Source organism: Alosa pseudoharengus, unplaced genomic scaffold (genome assembly GCF_046254945.1).
Source record: "Alosa pseudoharengus isolate Yale_2024_CS ecotype anadromous, Long Island Sound unplaced genomic scaffold, YU_APseudo_1.1 YU_APseudo_1.1_scf_10, whole genome shotgun sequence".
NCBI classification, from domain to species: Eukaryota; Metazoa; Chordata; class Actinopteri; order Clupeiformes; family Clupeidae; genus Alosa; species Alosa pseudoharengus.
The window spans coordinates 5,295,001-5,310,000 of record NW_027468565.1 but is presented as its reverse complement, the minus strand read 5'-3'; the positions used below and the strand labels follow the sequence as shown (position 1 = coordinate 5,310,000).

At 43.5% G+C, this 15,000-nt stretch overlaps 1 protein-coding gene across 1 annotated transcript in view; it reads left to right on the top strand.

The window, feature by feature from the left end:
* carmil2 (capping protein regulator and myosin 1 linker 2) overlaps nucleotides 1-15,000 on the top strand; it is a 50,955-nt gene that overhangs the window by 10,031 nt on the left and 25,924 nt on the right. Inside the window, exons 6-21 of the mRNA XM_076303801.1 lie at nucleotides 504-601; nucleotides 904-974; nucleotides 1,468-1,541; nucleotides 1,792-1,867; nucleotides 4,992-5,080; nucleotides 5,307-5,401; nucleotides 5,665-5,751; nucleotides 6,014-6,123; nucleotides 6,581-6,658; nucleotides 6,999-7,075; nucleotides 7,276-7,380; nucleotides 7,917-7,986; nucleotides 8,239-8,320; nucleotides 11,359-11,455; nucleotides 11,671-11,725; nucleotides 14,554-14,726. Of these exons, the coding sequence (XP_076159916.1) occupies nucleotides 504-601; nucleotides 904-974; nucleotides 1,468-1,541; nucleotides 1,792-1,867; nucleotides 4,992-5,080; nucleotides 5,307-5,401; nucleotides 5,665-5,751; nucleotides 6,014-6,123; nucleotides 6,581-6,658; nucleotides 6,999-7,075; nucleotides 7,276-7,380; nucleotides 7,917-7,986; nucleotides 8,239-8,320; nucleotides 11,359-11,455; nucleotides 11,671-11,725; nucleotides 14,554-14,726 (1,437 nt within the window). The remainder of the gene's footprint in view (nucleotides 1-503; nucleotides 602-903; nucleotides 975-1,467; nucleotides 1,542-1,791; nucleotides 1,868-4,991; nucleotides 5,081-5,306; nucleotides 5,402-5,664; nucleotides 5,752-6,013; nucleotides 6,124-6,580; nucleotides 6,659-6,998; nucleotides 7,076-7,275; nucleotides 7,381-7,916; nucleotides 7,987-8,238; nucleotides 8,321-11,358; nucleotides 11,456-11,670; nucleotides 11,726-14,553; nucleotides 14,727-15,000) is intronic.

Sequence of the window (15,000 nt, the reverse complement as noted above, 5' to 3'; positions counted from 1 at the left end):
CGCCGTAGTAGAAAACATTTCTAAGAGAAGATCTTTAACACCAGGAAACACACACCAAAACATTGACATACGTTGGCATTCAATGTTGTAAAGCCTGTGTGTGTGTTTCTGCCCTGCAAAAGAAAGCAGTGTGCTAGTTCAGCTCCAAGGTCATTCATAGAAAGTCCATGTAGCGAACAAATGTGTATGGTTACAGAGATGCCTGCAATGAAATTTCAGATATATCAGTACACTTCTAGTTATGTTGTTAATGTCACCTTGGTAGGGATGCTATAGTACTTTCTATATGGTAAGGTCTGAGTTGAGGTGAAACTGAAATGACAAGCATTGCTGTCCAGTGTAATGCACCAATTCACACTCAGCAGTTTATGATAAATAAAATGGTCAAAAGTGACGTGACCCTTTAAAAAAAAAATTCTGAGTGCAGTGTACCTACTGCTGGTGTGTCTATGTGCGTGGTTGGCCTCTCATACATCAGTTGTGTGTTGTTGCCCCACTTCCAGGAAGTTGCTGAAGAAGATCCCCCCTGACCTGAAGGACAGGCTCTTGAAGTTGACCTCCAACGTGGAGGATCACCTGAACGGGACGCAGGGGCCATGCGGTGAGCCTAGTCTTGAGGCATTATTCTTCAGGGGGGAAAATACAAAAGGCTGTTTAAAGCGCTGTAAGGTGCTATCTGGGAACACGGTTTTAGTGTGTCCCTTTTGTCACGTTTTTAAAGATTTCCAGACTTCATGTACCTTGCAGAATTTTTTCTTTAGAAGAGCCTTCCTCTATAAGAAGTTACCCTGCTGTGGACTTTTCAGTATTCTGCCCTCAGCATTCGGCCTACCGTGATGCCCCTTAGTAATCTATGTGTGACCCTCTGTCCGACTTCTCTGTCCATCTCCGTGTCTGTGGTAGGTGGCTTCTCAGTGACGTACGAGGCGCTGTGCGATTTCAACGAGCTGCCCTGCCGAGAGGAAGTGCAGTGGGTGAGTGCTGCTGTTCAGTTACACTCTGGCTTCATACGTCACATCGCAGTCCAATTCTAGACCAAAACCCACTCTTTAAAACCATTATACACTAACTGTAATTCATATCAGCACCCACCGTCCTTTTTTTAGGCTACTTTATTTTTATAGTTTTATCACATATACAAAAGGAGGAAAAACAAACAAATAAATAAACAAACAAAACAAAAATACAAAAACCCATGAACAATCTGGATTGCCTTTACCTCACAATTTGTTCCTACTGTATGCATGATACATCCGTACTTCAGACCTCATCCTGTCATTGACATGTAAACACAGTCCACTTTCCCCATTCATTTACACATTGATCCTCTTGAACCCTTATCTTGTGAGTCAACCATTCCATTACACTTATTTCAGTCACTATTTTCAGCCACAATGGCCTTTTTACAAGTTGCTAACAGAATTTTAAACAGGTATCGATCACCGTCCTTTTTTCTTTGTTCATTAGGATGTAGACAATATCTATCATGTCCAGAACTGTCGGGAGTTCAACTTGCTGGACTTCAGTCACCTGGAAAGCAGGTGAGTTTGTTAGAATCCCTTTTTACACTTTGTTGATTTCTTTTGGGCGAATCCCAATGATCCCATTATATAGATGATTCATCTCTTATTGAGGTACTGTGATTACTAATCATGTTAAAGTGAAAGGGTTCATATGTTTTCTAAGTCCACTTTGGAGACAAGCTTTTGCTAAGCTTGTTTTGACATCATTTAATAATGTAACACTCTTCTTGATTACTAAGCATCAACTTACTCTGTTTCTCATCATCAGGGATCTGGCCTTGGCTGTGGCTGCCCTGTCATTCAATGAGTGGTTTACCAAGATCTCTAGCAAGGACTTCAAAGTGGTATGTCTTGAGTGAGCAATGAAAAACTGATAGTAAAACCTCACGTGTTCTCTTGAGTTAGGTGATTATACTGGAGCAGCACTATAAAACACATCGTCACCTTCCTAAAATAATGGCATGAGTAATTTTTTGACAAAAAATATTTTTTTGTCAAAATCGTCATCATCATTCAATTTTTGGTTAACTTTTTTGTGTTTTCTGAAAAACCTGAAAAAAAATGACTTATGCCATTATTTTAGGAAAGTGACGACATACTGATGTGACAGAAGACTCCTTTAGTGCACATTCATAACAATCAAATTTGATTTGAAGATATCAAACCCCTGCAAAAGCCCTGTTGAAATGTGGGGAGTACTATGGCAAGCGATTTTAACATTTTCCCGCTAGACTGGATATGTATTGCAGATATCTGTAATTCAGTTTTGCCTAGTCAAAACGAACATTTTAGATATCCGCAATTGAATTCTTCCTATCCATAATTGTCATTTCAGATATCCACAAAGACATTCTTCCTAGGACAAATGACGCCACATTTGCCATTCATTTCTATGGGGTTTATCATTACGGATATCTACAATTCAGTTGCAGATATCCACTATGTGAATTACGGATATCTGCAATTGAATTGTAGATATCTGTAATTCCAGTTAGAGATATCTACAATTTGATTCTGACTAGTCATAACTCCAGTTGAAGATATCTTTAATTCACTTCAATTCAAGATATCTACATGTTCCTTTTCAGATATCTTGAATTAAGTTTTGACTAGGCGAAATTACATTGTAGATATCTGTAAATGGAATTTTGACTAGTCAAAATGACGTTGTAGATATCTCAAACTGGAGTTATGACTAGTCAGAATCAAATTGTAGATATCTATTATCAAGTTATAGATATCTTGAATGAGTTTTGATTAGAGATATCTGAAATTGGAGATATCTATAACTTTCATTCTGCCTAGTCAAAATGTAATTATAGATATCTTGAATTAGAGTTTTGACTAGGCGAAATGACGTTAGAGATATCTGTATTGCTATGCAAATTAGGCCCGCATCCCACTTTAGGCGGGAGAAGAGCATGTTGTTGTTCAAATCATCAAATCATAGCACCTGCTGTTAACTTTGTAATTAGCACCATGTCAGAGCAGCCAGAGGGCGAAGGAGTTTTTAATCGTCTTTTTAATGCTGCAGTCTATGTAAGACAGGAGCTGGCAGCAAGAATTGATGATTCAATGTTGCTTTGATTTTTTCGATTACAGCCAACACCATTATGAATGGAATTTCCTGTAGCTGGTGCTGGTGCATTTAGTAGCCTAGCCTAGGCCTACTAATTTATGTAGGCTACGACATTACAGCCTGCTTATTCTTCTTCCATTCATAGAAATAAGGAAATAAGCCCACTTTTTCTTCGATTATGTTGGGGAGGGGAAATTAGCTGCATGTCTAAGTAGATGGGCTCTAGCCTAGAAATCTAGACGGGCTCTGCTACGGAACTAAAGAGCAACGTCTTGCACAATAATTTGCACTAGTCATAATGACGTTTGAGATATCTTCACCTTTCATTCTGCCTAGTCAAAACTGAATTAAAGATATCTGCAATTGCCATTTAAGATGTGTGACGAGTTGAATGTTGTTTTCAATGACGTGAGGACAGATATCTGTAATTCAGTTTTGCCTAGTCAAAACTAAATTACAGATATCTCTATCTGACGTTTCGACTAGTCACAATTACGTTACAGATATCTTGAATGACAATTCCAACTATCCAAAATGTAATTGCGACTAGTCAGAAAGACGTTGTTGATATCTACAATGTTAATTCCAGATAGTCAAACTTAGCGGGTAAATGATAAAATCGCTTGCCATAGGAGTGCTGCTTCGTGTTTCCTTCAGTCAGAGCCCACACTAGGGCTCAAGGGCTCAAGTGCTGGGTCCATAGCACACTGCTCAAGGGCTCAAGTGCTGGGTCCATAGCACACTGCCTGCTGCTGCTGGCCACCTGCGTCAGGTATTGACATCATAGCTTTAGGGCTTTCCCACAGCACCCATTAGAGATGATAGCCCCCTGCCCTATGCTGATTAGAGAGTGGGGGAGATAACCTTCAGGAAAGTACAGGTTTCTGCTTGAAGTGTGTGTGTGTGTGTGTGTGTGTGTGCGCAGGCTACCACACACACACACACACACACACACACATGATCATATTCACAGTTTATTGAACAGCAACAAATAGGTCAATGGAAGTGTTTTGACCTAATTGCTCCATGATAAACACAAACACAGAGTAGAGCTTTATGATAAACACAAACAGTGCCTTTATTACCTCTACTCATGAGTCTGCTTTTCCCCTTAAAAGTACAGTAAATATTCTCCAGTCTGGCCACCACTATGATTTGCGCAACTGTTCTGCTCTGAGCATGCTCTCAAGGCAGTGCAAAAGTTGAGAAATGGGCCTGGTGCCAAAAGTGAAAAGGATTTTTCTATTACCCCCTTGTTGATGAGACTTGGCTGAAGGGCAAATGCTAGAAGCTGCGTAGTGCAAATGTGTTCCACGCGCCGTGTCATTATGCATTAAGTCCTCAAGCGACTCCACATGTAGTCTCTCAGAGAGAGCAATGTCTTAATGTGTAGGGCAGATCGGGCACACATGGGTCTATGGATGCATTCACATCAGAAGGAGAGGAAATTAAAATGTTGTTTATTTGGTTGTGATTTGGCTTTGACTGAGACGAAACAGGAAAACTTCCCTGAGCAAAGCAAGCTTCACTCACAGTATGCACTGCCTCGTAACCACTTGCAGAAAGTTTAAGCCATTCCCTGTCATTTTGTTGACTGTATTTGTGAATTATGCAATAGTAACTTGACTCCCAGGAAGAATGCGTACAATCAGCAACGCCTGGTACATTTTGTAAGCATATGTTCAACAATATGCACAGTGCAATAATTCATAAATCAGTCATACACATGCACTTGAATGATTAATTAATGCATGTAGCAACTAAAACGCTACTAAAATGAAATATATCCCCAATGTTCACTCTCATCTCATAGCTATACTCATCATGAGCATGCAGTGTATGTTTCATGCCTTGACAGAGGAGTGCTGTGTCTCTCTCTGTCTCTTCAGCCTCCGGATGTGCAGGAGCAGATTCTCTACATGATCAACCGGTCTGAGACACTGAAAGAGCTCTGCCTGGAGAACAGTGGCCTGAAGCTGTGAGTGGGCTCCCCCAGTTTCACATTAACCCCATCATACAAATCCTATATATGTGTATACCCTGTGCTTTCCCTTAAAATATACCGCCCACCATGCACCCTAGAATTATTGGGCTTCCTCACTACTGAAGAATTTGAGGAGGTGTAACAGTTTGGGAGGGAGAAGAAAAAAAACTCTGACTGTTTACTTACTATTTTCATGTTGTCTCTGCTGACTGCCCTGCAGGGACTTTGCTGTGAAGATGGGCTTGGCTATGAAAGACCGCAGCTGCCCTGCACTGCACATTATCAACCTGTCAGCCAATCAGATTGAGGACAAAGGTGAATGCTTCCGAAATGTATGGCTATTGTTGTCGGTGTAAAACATACATGTACACAAAGTTTGTCATTGTCAACACCTATAACCCCAGAATTGGAGATTTCCTATTTGGATGATTGAATGAGTCACTGTAGTCTACTTAAATGGTCTGAGTGAACTGTCCATAATGTTCCCATTAGACCTCCCTGCTCCTTATTCAACACCATAATCTCACTACTCTTTTCCTCCCTCTCTGTCTGTCCGTCTGTCTGTCACCTGTGCACAGGTGTTTCTGCCCTCAGTCAGAACCTGGATAAGTTGCCCCATGGTCTAACCCAGCTGTACCTGTCCAAGGTGTCTCTCTCCCCTAAAGGTGAATACCAGTGAATACCAACCATAGTGAATAATAGGTGAATAAAGGTGAATAATAGGTGAATGGGTATAAGTGAATACGAACCAAACATCTTCTCTCAATCCACATCACTATAATCAGGCCAGTGGTAAAACAAGCACACTACAAATGTTATTATTGCTCTTAAGTAGCTGTTCTTCCATGTGGGTTGTCATATGTTTATGTTTGTATGTCTCTCTCTCTCTCTCTTTTTCTCTCCCTCTCTCTCTCTGGTATTCTACAGGGCTGGGCAATCTGGCCAATGCTTTGGCCCAGAGCAGCGGCCTCTCCAACTGCCTGACGCATCTCGACTTGTCAGGAAATCCAGGTTGCATGGCAACAGAGGAGGCTGCGGTAAGAGCCACAGAGACAGACAGAGAGAGTGATAGAGACGGTGCATGTGTCTATCTCTTTATGTGTGACAGTGTAGATAATGCTTGTCTATGCCTGTATACTGTATGTCTATTATATTATGCTTTTCTATGTGTGTTTGTGTGTGTGTGTGTGTGTGTGTGTGTGTGTGTGTGTGTGTGTGTGTGTGTGTGTGTGTGTGTGTGTGTGTTTTCGGCTTCCCCAGATGACCTCTCTAAGTTTGTTTACCCCACTGAACGTTTTTCTCCCATGTCATTGGATCGCCCACTAATGAAGCACTGTAGTGTTGTTTAGAGTCAGAGTTATCTTGACTGACAGTCTCTGTGTGTCACTCGATACTGCAGTGACTTAATAATGAGACAAGTGACTCCATTAGAAAGACTCACTATTGAGTTTGAGAGGCCGAGTGGCTCTTAATGTGTCTCTGTCTGTCTGCCAGACTCTCTGCAAGTTCCTATCAGGCCCCAACGTTCTGTGTCTCCTGGACCTCAGTGGGACAGACTGTCCTCTGGACACGGTGAGCGCCCAAATGTTTCTCATGCTAACATATTACAGTTACTGTGAATGTATAAGTAATGTTATTTCACAGATCCATTGTTCAGATTGTTCTTTTTTTTTGTTATAAGGCAATAACAATCAGATAGTATTGTAAAACGTTAGGGCCCTAATATCTTAAATCTTGTTTTGATATCGTTATTAGCTAGTATATTGCAAGGTAACTCAGTTATAATCACAAAGTCTGACTTTGCGTGTTGTGTTAGTGTTTGCATGAGGTCTGACTTGTTTGCGTGTTGTGTTAGTGTTTGCATGATGTCTTTTTTTGTGTGTTATGTAAGCCTCAATGTCTGTCTCCTCAGCTCTTCGTGTCATTGTCTGTGGGTTGCTGCTCCAGTCTGAGTCACCTCAATCTCTCCAGAAACACCTTTACCCACAGGTAAGTGCACGGCCTTGACGTTTTGTACTTCTTTGATTTTGAGTTTTATCAAGTCATTGTACTGCTACTACTGTACATTGTACATTGCTGAATTTGCTTGATCTATGTTTTGAGATGATATCTATTATGACTGTGTGTGTGTGTGTGTGTGTGTGTGTGTGTGTGTGTGTGTGTGTGTGTGTGTGTGTGCGTGCCTACAGAAAAGGGCGAGAGGTGACACGCAGTGTGAAAGCCTTCTTTAGCAAAGTCTCTGAGCTGCGGTATATGGGGCTGGCTGGAACCAAGCTCCCACCGGCAGCTCTCAGGTTGGTCACACACACACACACACACACACCTATGCGACCGTGGAGGTGCAGATGACTTAATTTATGGTTATACATCTACTGATAAATACTTTCAAAATTCAATATATTGGTGAATATAGTTCATTGTATGTATCAACTGCCTGTGGACATACAGTCCAGGTTTGGTGAGTTTTTATCTTTTCTAGCCAAAGACAATCCAAAGGCAATTGTACAATCCAATGTTCAGTTTCACTGGGGATCTATATATCAACCAAATGAACCACTTATTTAGCAAAATACTACAGCCATCCAATTCATATATCATCCAAAAAACATGGTCATTGGACTTTTGAGGCTTCTGTTTCTTCTACTTAAATATCTGTATTTTGGATAAGTGTCTACTAATTAAGTAGCCCTACAGTCAATTGGGATGTATCATCCCTGGTTGGTCAACTAGCCTATAGTATGTGTCCATTTGAAATGTGTGTCCAGTCTAGCTCATCAGTATGCACAGACTTGATATGATTGCTTCACTTATTGTGTGTGTCCCTTTTTAGGCTGTTGCTGCAGGGTTTAGCTACCAACACACGTCTGTGTGGACTAGACCTGGATATCAGCGGATGTGAGGTACGCATTCTGGCACAAACACACACACACAAACACACACACACAAAAGTGCAAAAGCACACATATATTTATTTATATATTATACTTTACTGCAAAAATACACACTAGATGTATTTTACTCAATGCATTTTACTCTTTGCAATAAAGAGCTCTCTCTCTCTCTTTGTGTGTGTGTGTGTGTGTGTGTGTGTGTGTGTGTGTGTGTGTGTGTGTGTGTGTGTGTGTGTGTTTGTGTGTGTGTGTGTTGTGCAGCTGAGGTCCCCCGGAGCACAGGTGATTCAGGAGCACATTTTCGAAGCCAAGGCCATCTGCAGTCTGGACCTGTCTGACAACGGTGCTATTTCTCATTCACATACGCTTATCTCTCCCCCATCTCACCTCCGCTTTGTGCCCTCCTTCTCTCTCTCTCTCTCTCTATTCCCCATTATCTCTCCTCTCATCTCATCAATGCCCTCTCCTTCCCTGTCTTTCTCTCTCTCTCTCTATCCCCCTGTTATCTCTCCTCCCCCATCTCAGCTCATCTAGGTCCTCTCCTTCCCTCTCTTCTTTCTTTCTCTCTCTCTTTCAATCTTTCTCTTTCTCTCTATCCCCCCATTATCTCTAATCCCATCTCACCTCATCTATGTCCTCTCCTTTCATTCATTATTTCATTCATTCTTTCTTTCTTTCTTCCCCCACCTCCCTCCCACACTCTCACTCTCCCTTTCCTCTCATTTTCTCCCTTACTCTCTCTCATGCCTTTTTTCCATTGTCCATTCTCTTCCATTCTCACCTTCCCAACATCTTTATTCATTCCCTTCTTGTGGATTCTCTCTGTCCAAGTCCATTGTATGTTCTGTCCTGTAATGTGAATGATGCCCCTCTCTGCCTCATGTGTCTCCCTCTCTTTCTCTAGTCTCCTTCCCATGGATGTGCTTTTGTATGGAGATTTTGCAAGTGTAAGGTTTAATCCCCATCAGGTGATATATATATATATATATATATGTCACATCTAACATATTATTTCTGATATGGTATGCTGTGGCCAGCACAGAAACCGAAGAGAAAGAGAAAGAGAGAGAGAGAGAGAGAGAGAGAGAGAAGCAGACAGAAAGAAAGAAAGACAGAAATTATTCTCATTGAAAGCTGTCCCCAGGGATGCCTTCCTGCTCTTCTGCTAGAGAGGGGAGCAGTCTTTTACCAGTTTCACTCAGTAGAGTAGTGGGGTTGCATGGAATATATTTGTGTGTGTGTGTGTGTGTATCTGTGTCTGTGTGTGTGTGTACCTGTGTGCGTGCGTGTGTGTGTGTGTGCGTGAGTGCGTGCGTGCCTGCGTGTGCCTGTGTGTGCGTGCGTGTGTGCGTGCGTGTGTGTGTGTGTGTGTGTGTGTGTGTGTGTGTGTGTGTGCCTTCTATGCCGAAAGCCTCAAGGGAGAGCAGGGAGCAGGGAGGGGGATGAGGGAGGAATGACAATAAGAAGCACACCTCTTCACCAGTATTATTCATGACTCTGGGTGTGCAGGAGGACCCAGCAGGAGTTCCCCATTGTGCAGGCTATTTATATCTGTGCAACACCACTGTTTTACTACACGTTTGGAGGACATATGGATTTTAATCTGTGTAAGTGTGATAACTTACTTTTGGCCACATTCTCCGTTGAGGAATCACTAGCAATGTTTAAAAAAGGGAGAATAAACACGAAGATGGATTCTTTTTGAAGGCACCCCCCCCCCCCCTTCAGACACACACACAGACACACACACAGACACACACACACACACACACACACACACACACACACACACACACACACACACACCTCCTGCCCAGTGAGCTGATGACAGGCTGGCTGCACCCCCTGCAGGAGATCATATCAGACAGGAGCTATTTCCGGAGCTCCTCCACCAGCACTCTGGCCTTCAGCATGGGAAACACAAGGGCCAAACAAATCAATCTCATTCAGGATAGAGGCCACGCACACATACGTACACACACACACACACACACACACACACACACACATACTCACACATACTCACACGCCATCACTCCTATCTGATCCTTCTGGAGTCACTCTCAATCTGGGGAGGAGAGAGAGAGAGCGAGAGAGAGAAAAAAAGAAGTTTAGGGAAACAGAGAGAGAGGGAGCAGCAGAGACCCATGAAGAAAAAGAGAGAAGAGAAATATGCAGAGGGAGGGAAGTAGTCACACTTAGAGAGAGAGCAGGAGCTTGAGACAGAAACAGTGCAGTGGACACACACACACAGAGAGACAGAAACAGTGCAGTGGACACACGTGGACACACACACACACACAGACAGAAACAGTGCAGTGGACACACGTGGACACACACACACAGAGACAGAAACAGTGCAGTGGACACACACACACAGAGAGACAGAAACAGTGCAGTGGACACACGTGGACACACACACAGACAGAAACAGTGCAGTGGACACACACACACAGAGAGACAGATACAGTGCAGTGGACACACGTGGACACACACACAGAGAGACAGATACTGAGTAAACTGTGATGGCTATGCTACTGTAAGTGTAAGAGTCAATGAATGCTAAAGAGAAAGACGTGGTGCTGTGCAATGAGACTCTGCTGGAGCACACCAGACATACGTACACACACACACACACACACACACACACACACACACACACACACACACACCAGAGTGAGACATCCAGGCCGATGTGATAAATGAAGCTGGCACTTCAGGGGCAGCAGGAGCACTTCTGTTTGCGCTCTCTCCTGCTAACACCAGCGTAACGGCTGCCAGCTGCTACAGTAGCTGTGTGTGGAGTAACTACGTGAACCTCAATCTCAAGACTGCTAGCATGCTAGATGAATCTGTGGCTTTATAAGCCTCCTTGCTAGCATACCTGCCTCCCAGTCATAGGGGTTGCACGTTTGTGGTGCAAGTCAAACACAACGCAGATTGCACAAGCATCACGAAACGGTACTGAAACTAACAGGCCCATTCACACCTACCCCACCTATAGTCCCTTTCCCTCTACTGCCATCACGCTGATTTACCTGCATCAGGGAAGGACTCCTCGTATCTCCTCGATGATATGGTCTTTTGGGCCCCCACCGCCCGGAAGGCGCTAGGGCTAGGGCTAGGGTTAGGTGCCTTGAAGTCGATGGTGGGGGCCCAAAAGACCAGCCACCCCTCGCATGTCCCCTCCTGCTCCTGTAATGACAGTTACTCAGAAAAAAACATTGCTTAAATTCAAATGAGCTGAGGCTGTTTTATGACAACTGTAAAATGCTTCAAATCTTTACAATGTCTATGTTATGTCATATTTCAGATAAATACAAAAGCAATAATAATTGTCTAATTCTGCTTGTGGTCTCTCTCTCTGCTCTCTCCCTCCAGGGTTTGAGAATGACATGGTCACTCTGGTGTTGGCCATCAGCCGTAGCCACTCAATCCGTCACCTTGCACTGGGGGGAAACTTTGCCATGAAATCCAGGTAAGACAGCCAGCCTCCACCGATCAGCCAACTGCTCAGATCAGACGAGGTCAGATCAGTCATTCAGTCAGACAGTGCATTCATCTTTTACTCCAGCCATCTACTTACCCCTTTATTTTTAACCTCTCCATCCATCCATCCTTCCATCCATCTGTGCAATCTGTGCAAACATGTCTCTCTCATGTGTGTGTGTTCTGCCTGTTGTCCATTCTCAGAGCTCTCACTGATGTCCTCCACCGCATCGTCCAGCTAATCCAGGAGGAGGAGTGTGTGAGTAGCCAAACAACTAATACATTTTCATCTGTCACTCTAAAGTCTCCTATTGCTACTCCAAAGTCTATTGTTACTCTAAAGTCTCCTATTGTTACTCTAAGGTTTCTTATTGTTAATCTAAGGCCTCATATTGTTACTGTAAGGTCTATTGTTACTGTAAGGTCTCCTATTGTTACTGTAAGGTCTCCGATGGTTACTTGTTGTAGCTTGAATATCAGTCCTCATTTGTAAGTTGCTTTGGAGAAAAGCTTTAGCTAAATGAATGCTAATAACTCCCTGTTGGTGTGGACTTGTGCCCCATGAGCTTTCAGTGTGCCACCAAAGGTCGTGCAGACCCAGCATGCTGGTGGTAGTGTCATGGGTTTGAGCACCCATGATACCTGATGTTAGACCAGGTCAGGTCATGTTGCATTTTGAAATATGTGTTGAATGGAAGGATGTGAACGTTGGAGAGCCCCTGTGGTGTGTGTCTCAGGGCCCTATCGTACACCTGGCGCAAAGCACGACACAAGGCTTATTCTTATCTTACACTCAATAAAGTGATTCATTTTTTGCCATGCTTGCTCCACACTCCACACAGGGGTGTGTCAATTAATGACATGAGGTGTGGTCTGGCGCAAAAATTGCTGCACCCTCTAAAAATTACGCCACTGACTGAGACAAATCTGGTCTAAAGCAAAAGGCTCACATAAAGCACAGCTGAAGACGTGTAACCGATGTCAGCTAGCTTAGCTGTGCGTTAGTAAACCTCACTACCCGACGCCTCAAGAGTGCTGCTAGCATGCGAGCTAGTAGCCTGGGCTTTTAGCTCAACTGTCAGCACACTCGCCTCCCGATCCGAGGTGCTGCTGTTCGTGGGTCCGAGTCCGGGCATGTGCAGGGCTGAATCGCACAGGTTACAGACGCACTCTCACGAGATGTAAGCAGCCCTTCGCAACCAGTCCCAGTAAGTAAATAAATTAAGATGCATGGACGCTATACGCACACAAAGGTTTTAGTAAAGCAAGGTTTAGTGGAATCCCTGTGTTGCATACACGGTCTTGTGTGCAAGCAGATTCCTTCAAATGCGTTGACTGTCAAAATATCAACGTGCTGTTAGATGTTGCACTGCTTGTTGTTGCACTGCTTGCTGTTAAAGGGAATGACAGATATCACACTCATTGGTTTACAGGATGTTACGCCCAAAACACACCCATGAACACCCTTTTGAACAATGCACCCGGTCTCTGATCACAAAACACGCTAAATTAGAATTAATTAGTTAAATTAGCAAATTTGGACTGGACACACATTTAGATCGCTAAAATGGAACCCTCAGACTTATTTCTAAAGCCTATGATCTCAGTGTGATGTTGCATCATGAGTGAGTGACTGAGGCCTGGGGCTTTTCTGGTCCAAAGGTCAAATTTTAGTTGCCACCTTGCTCTGTCACCATTGTCCATTGACGTTTGTATGTGTGTTTGTGTGTGTGTGTGTGTGTGTGTGTGTGTGTGTGTGTGTGTGTTTGTGTATGTGTGTGTGTGAGTGTGTGTGTGTGGTTGTGTGTGTGTGTGTGTGCATGCGTGTGTGTGTGTGTGTGTGTGTGTGTGTGTGTATGTGTGTGTGTGTGTGTGTGTTTGCATGTGCATGTGTGTGTGTGCGTTTGCATGTGTGTGTGTCTGTGTGTCTCTGTGTGTGAGAGTGTACTGCAGATAGGAGAGTCCTCATGGGATGTCTCTTCCTGGCAAAATAAGTTTTAATTATCCCGACGCTCCTCAGAGATGAGGTCCGCCTGAGTAATTACACACACACAGCCTACCAAGAGCTGGAGTGGTTCAGCGCTCTCTCTCTCTCTCTCTCTCTCTCTCTCTATTTCTCTCTCTTATGCTCTTTCTCCATCCACCAGGTCTTTCCTTTCCTTTTCAATCTCTCAAACTTCACCTTCTCTCATGATTGCTTCCCTCCCCCATCTGATCTTTTCTCTGTTTCTTTCTTTATAGCTCTCTCCTCTCTCCTTCCCTCTCACTCCCTTTATCACTCTTTCTATTTAGCACATCAGTCAAAGTCATCTTTCTCTTCCTGTCTGAGCTTCCTGTCCTTCCTATCTGAGCTTTGTACAGATGTCAGATTTAAGTTTATCCGATTCTGATATCCTCCCAGGACTGCCTGGTTGTTTTCCTTTTTATGTTTTTAAGACACTGATCTTAGTGTGTGTGTGTGTGTGTGTGTGTGTGTGTGTGTGTGTGTGTGTGTGTGTGTGTGTGTTTGTGTAAGTGTAATCCAGTGATCCCATTACTAAGATACTCCAATCCTTTGAAGTACGATGGGGTCCCTCCAAGCACACTGTGTAAAATCATATAACCTAAATATCATCAGTGTAATTCAAATGTAATGTGGGTAAGGCTTCACAGAACAATTCAGTTTAACCAAGTTTACAAGTTTACCTTAAGTTTTACCTTGTTAAAGTTGTGTTAGTGTGAATGGCAAACTATTGCTTAAGCTGCTTATAATGTTCTGAGTCAGAGCTGGGCCTGGTCTGGGGCGGATGCACTCTGGAAATGCCTGTTCGCCAATGACTTGCAAAGAACAATACATCAAAAACACGGTCACACAGACACAGTCACACAAGTTATGGTTCTGAAAAGCTCTGTCCATACACACTCTGGTTCTAAAAAGCTTTTACTATAGCTGCAATTTTGCTGACCAATTTTGACTTAATTTCTTCAGAACGTAAGTGCATGACACCTTGCAAGTAAGTAAGCAACTGTTTCTACAGTCATTGATTCTTACCTGTCTCCCTCCCTGTGTCTCTGCCCCTGTGCCCTCCCCTCCCCCCCCTCCCCCAGCCTCTGGAGTCTCTGTCTGTGTGCGACTCTAAGCTGAAGACGGGCACCACCATCCTCATCAACAGCCTCGCCAGCAATGCCAACCTCTCCAAGATCAACATCAGCGGGAACTTCATCGGAGACACAGGTGCCAAGATGCTGGCCAAGGCCCTGATCATCAACACTAAGCTCAAGTAAGTGCTCTGCCTCCTCTGAGGCTGAAAAAGGTCCAGCAGTCAACATTTTTACCGTTATGACCGTATCATCCAGATACCTGCAGTCTACTAACCTGACTCCGCCAGATGGATTTGCTCCGCATATCCATCTGGGAACTTTTCATTGAAGAACTTTTGGGAAGGGGCGGAAATACTGGTTAGCTGATTGGATAAACCATCTGTCTATCACCACCTTTGTTGGTTATCGACGGGCCAAATCAACCAATTAGATGAAGTGTTCTTCTAATGCCTT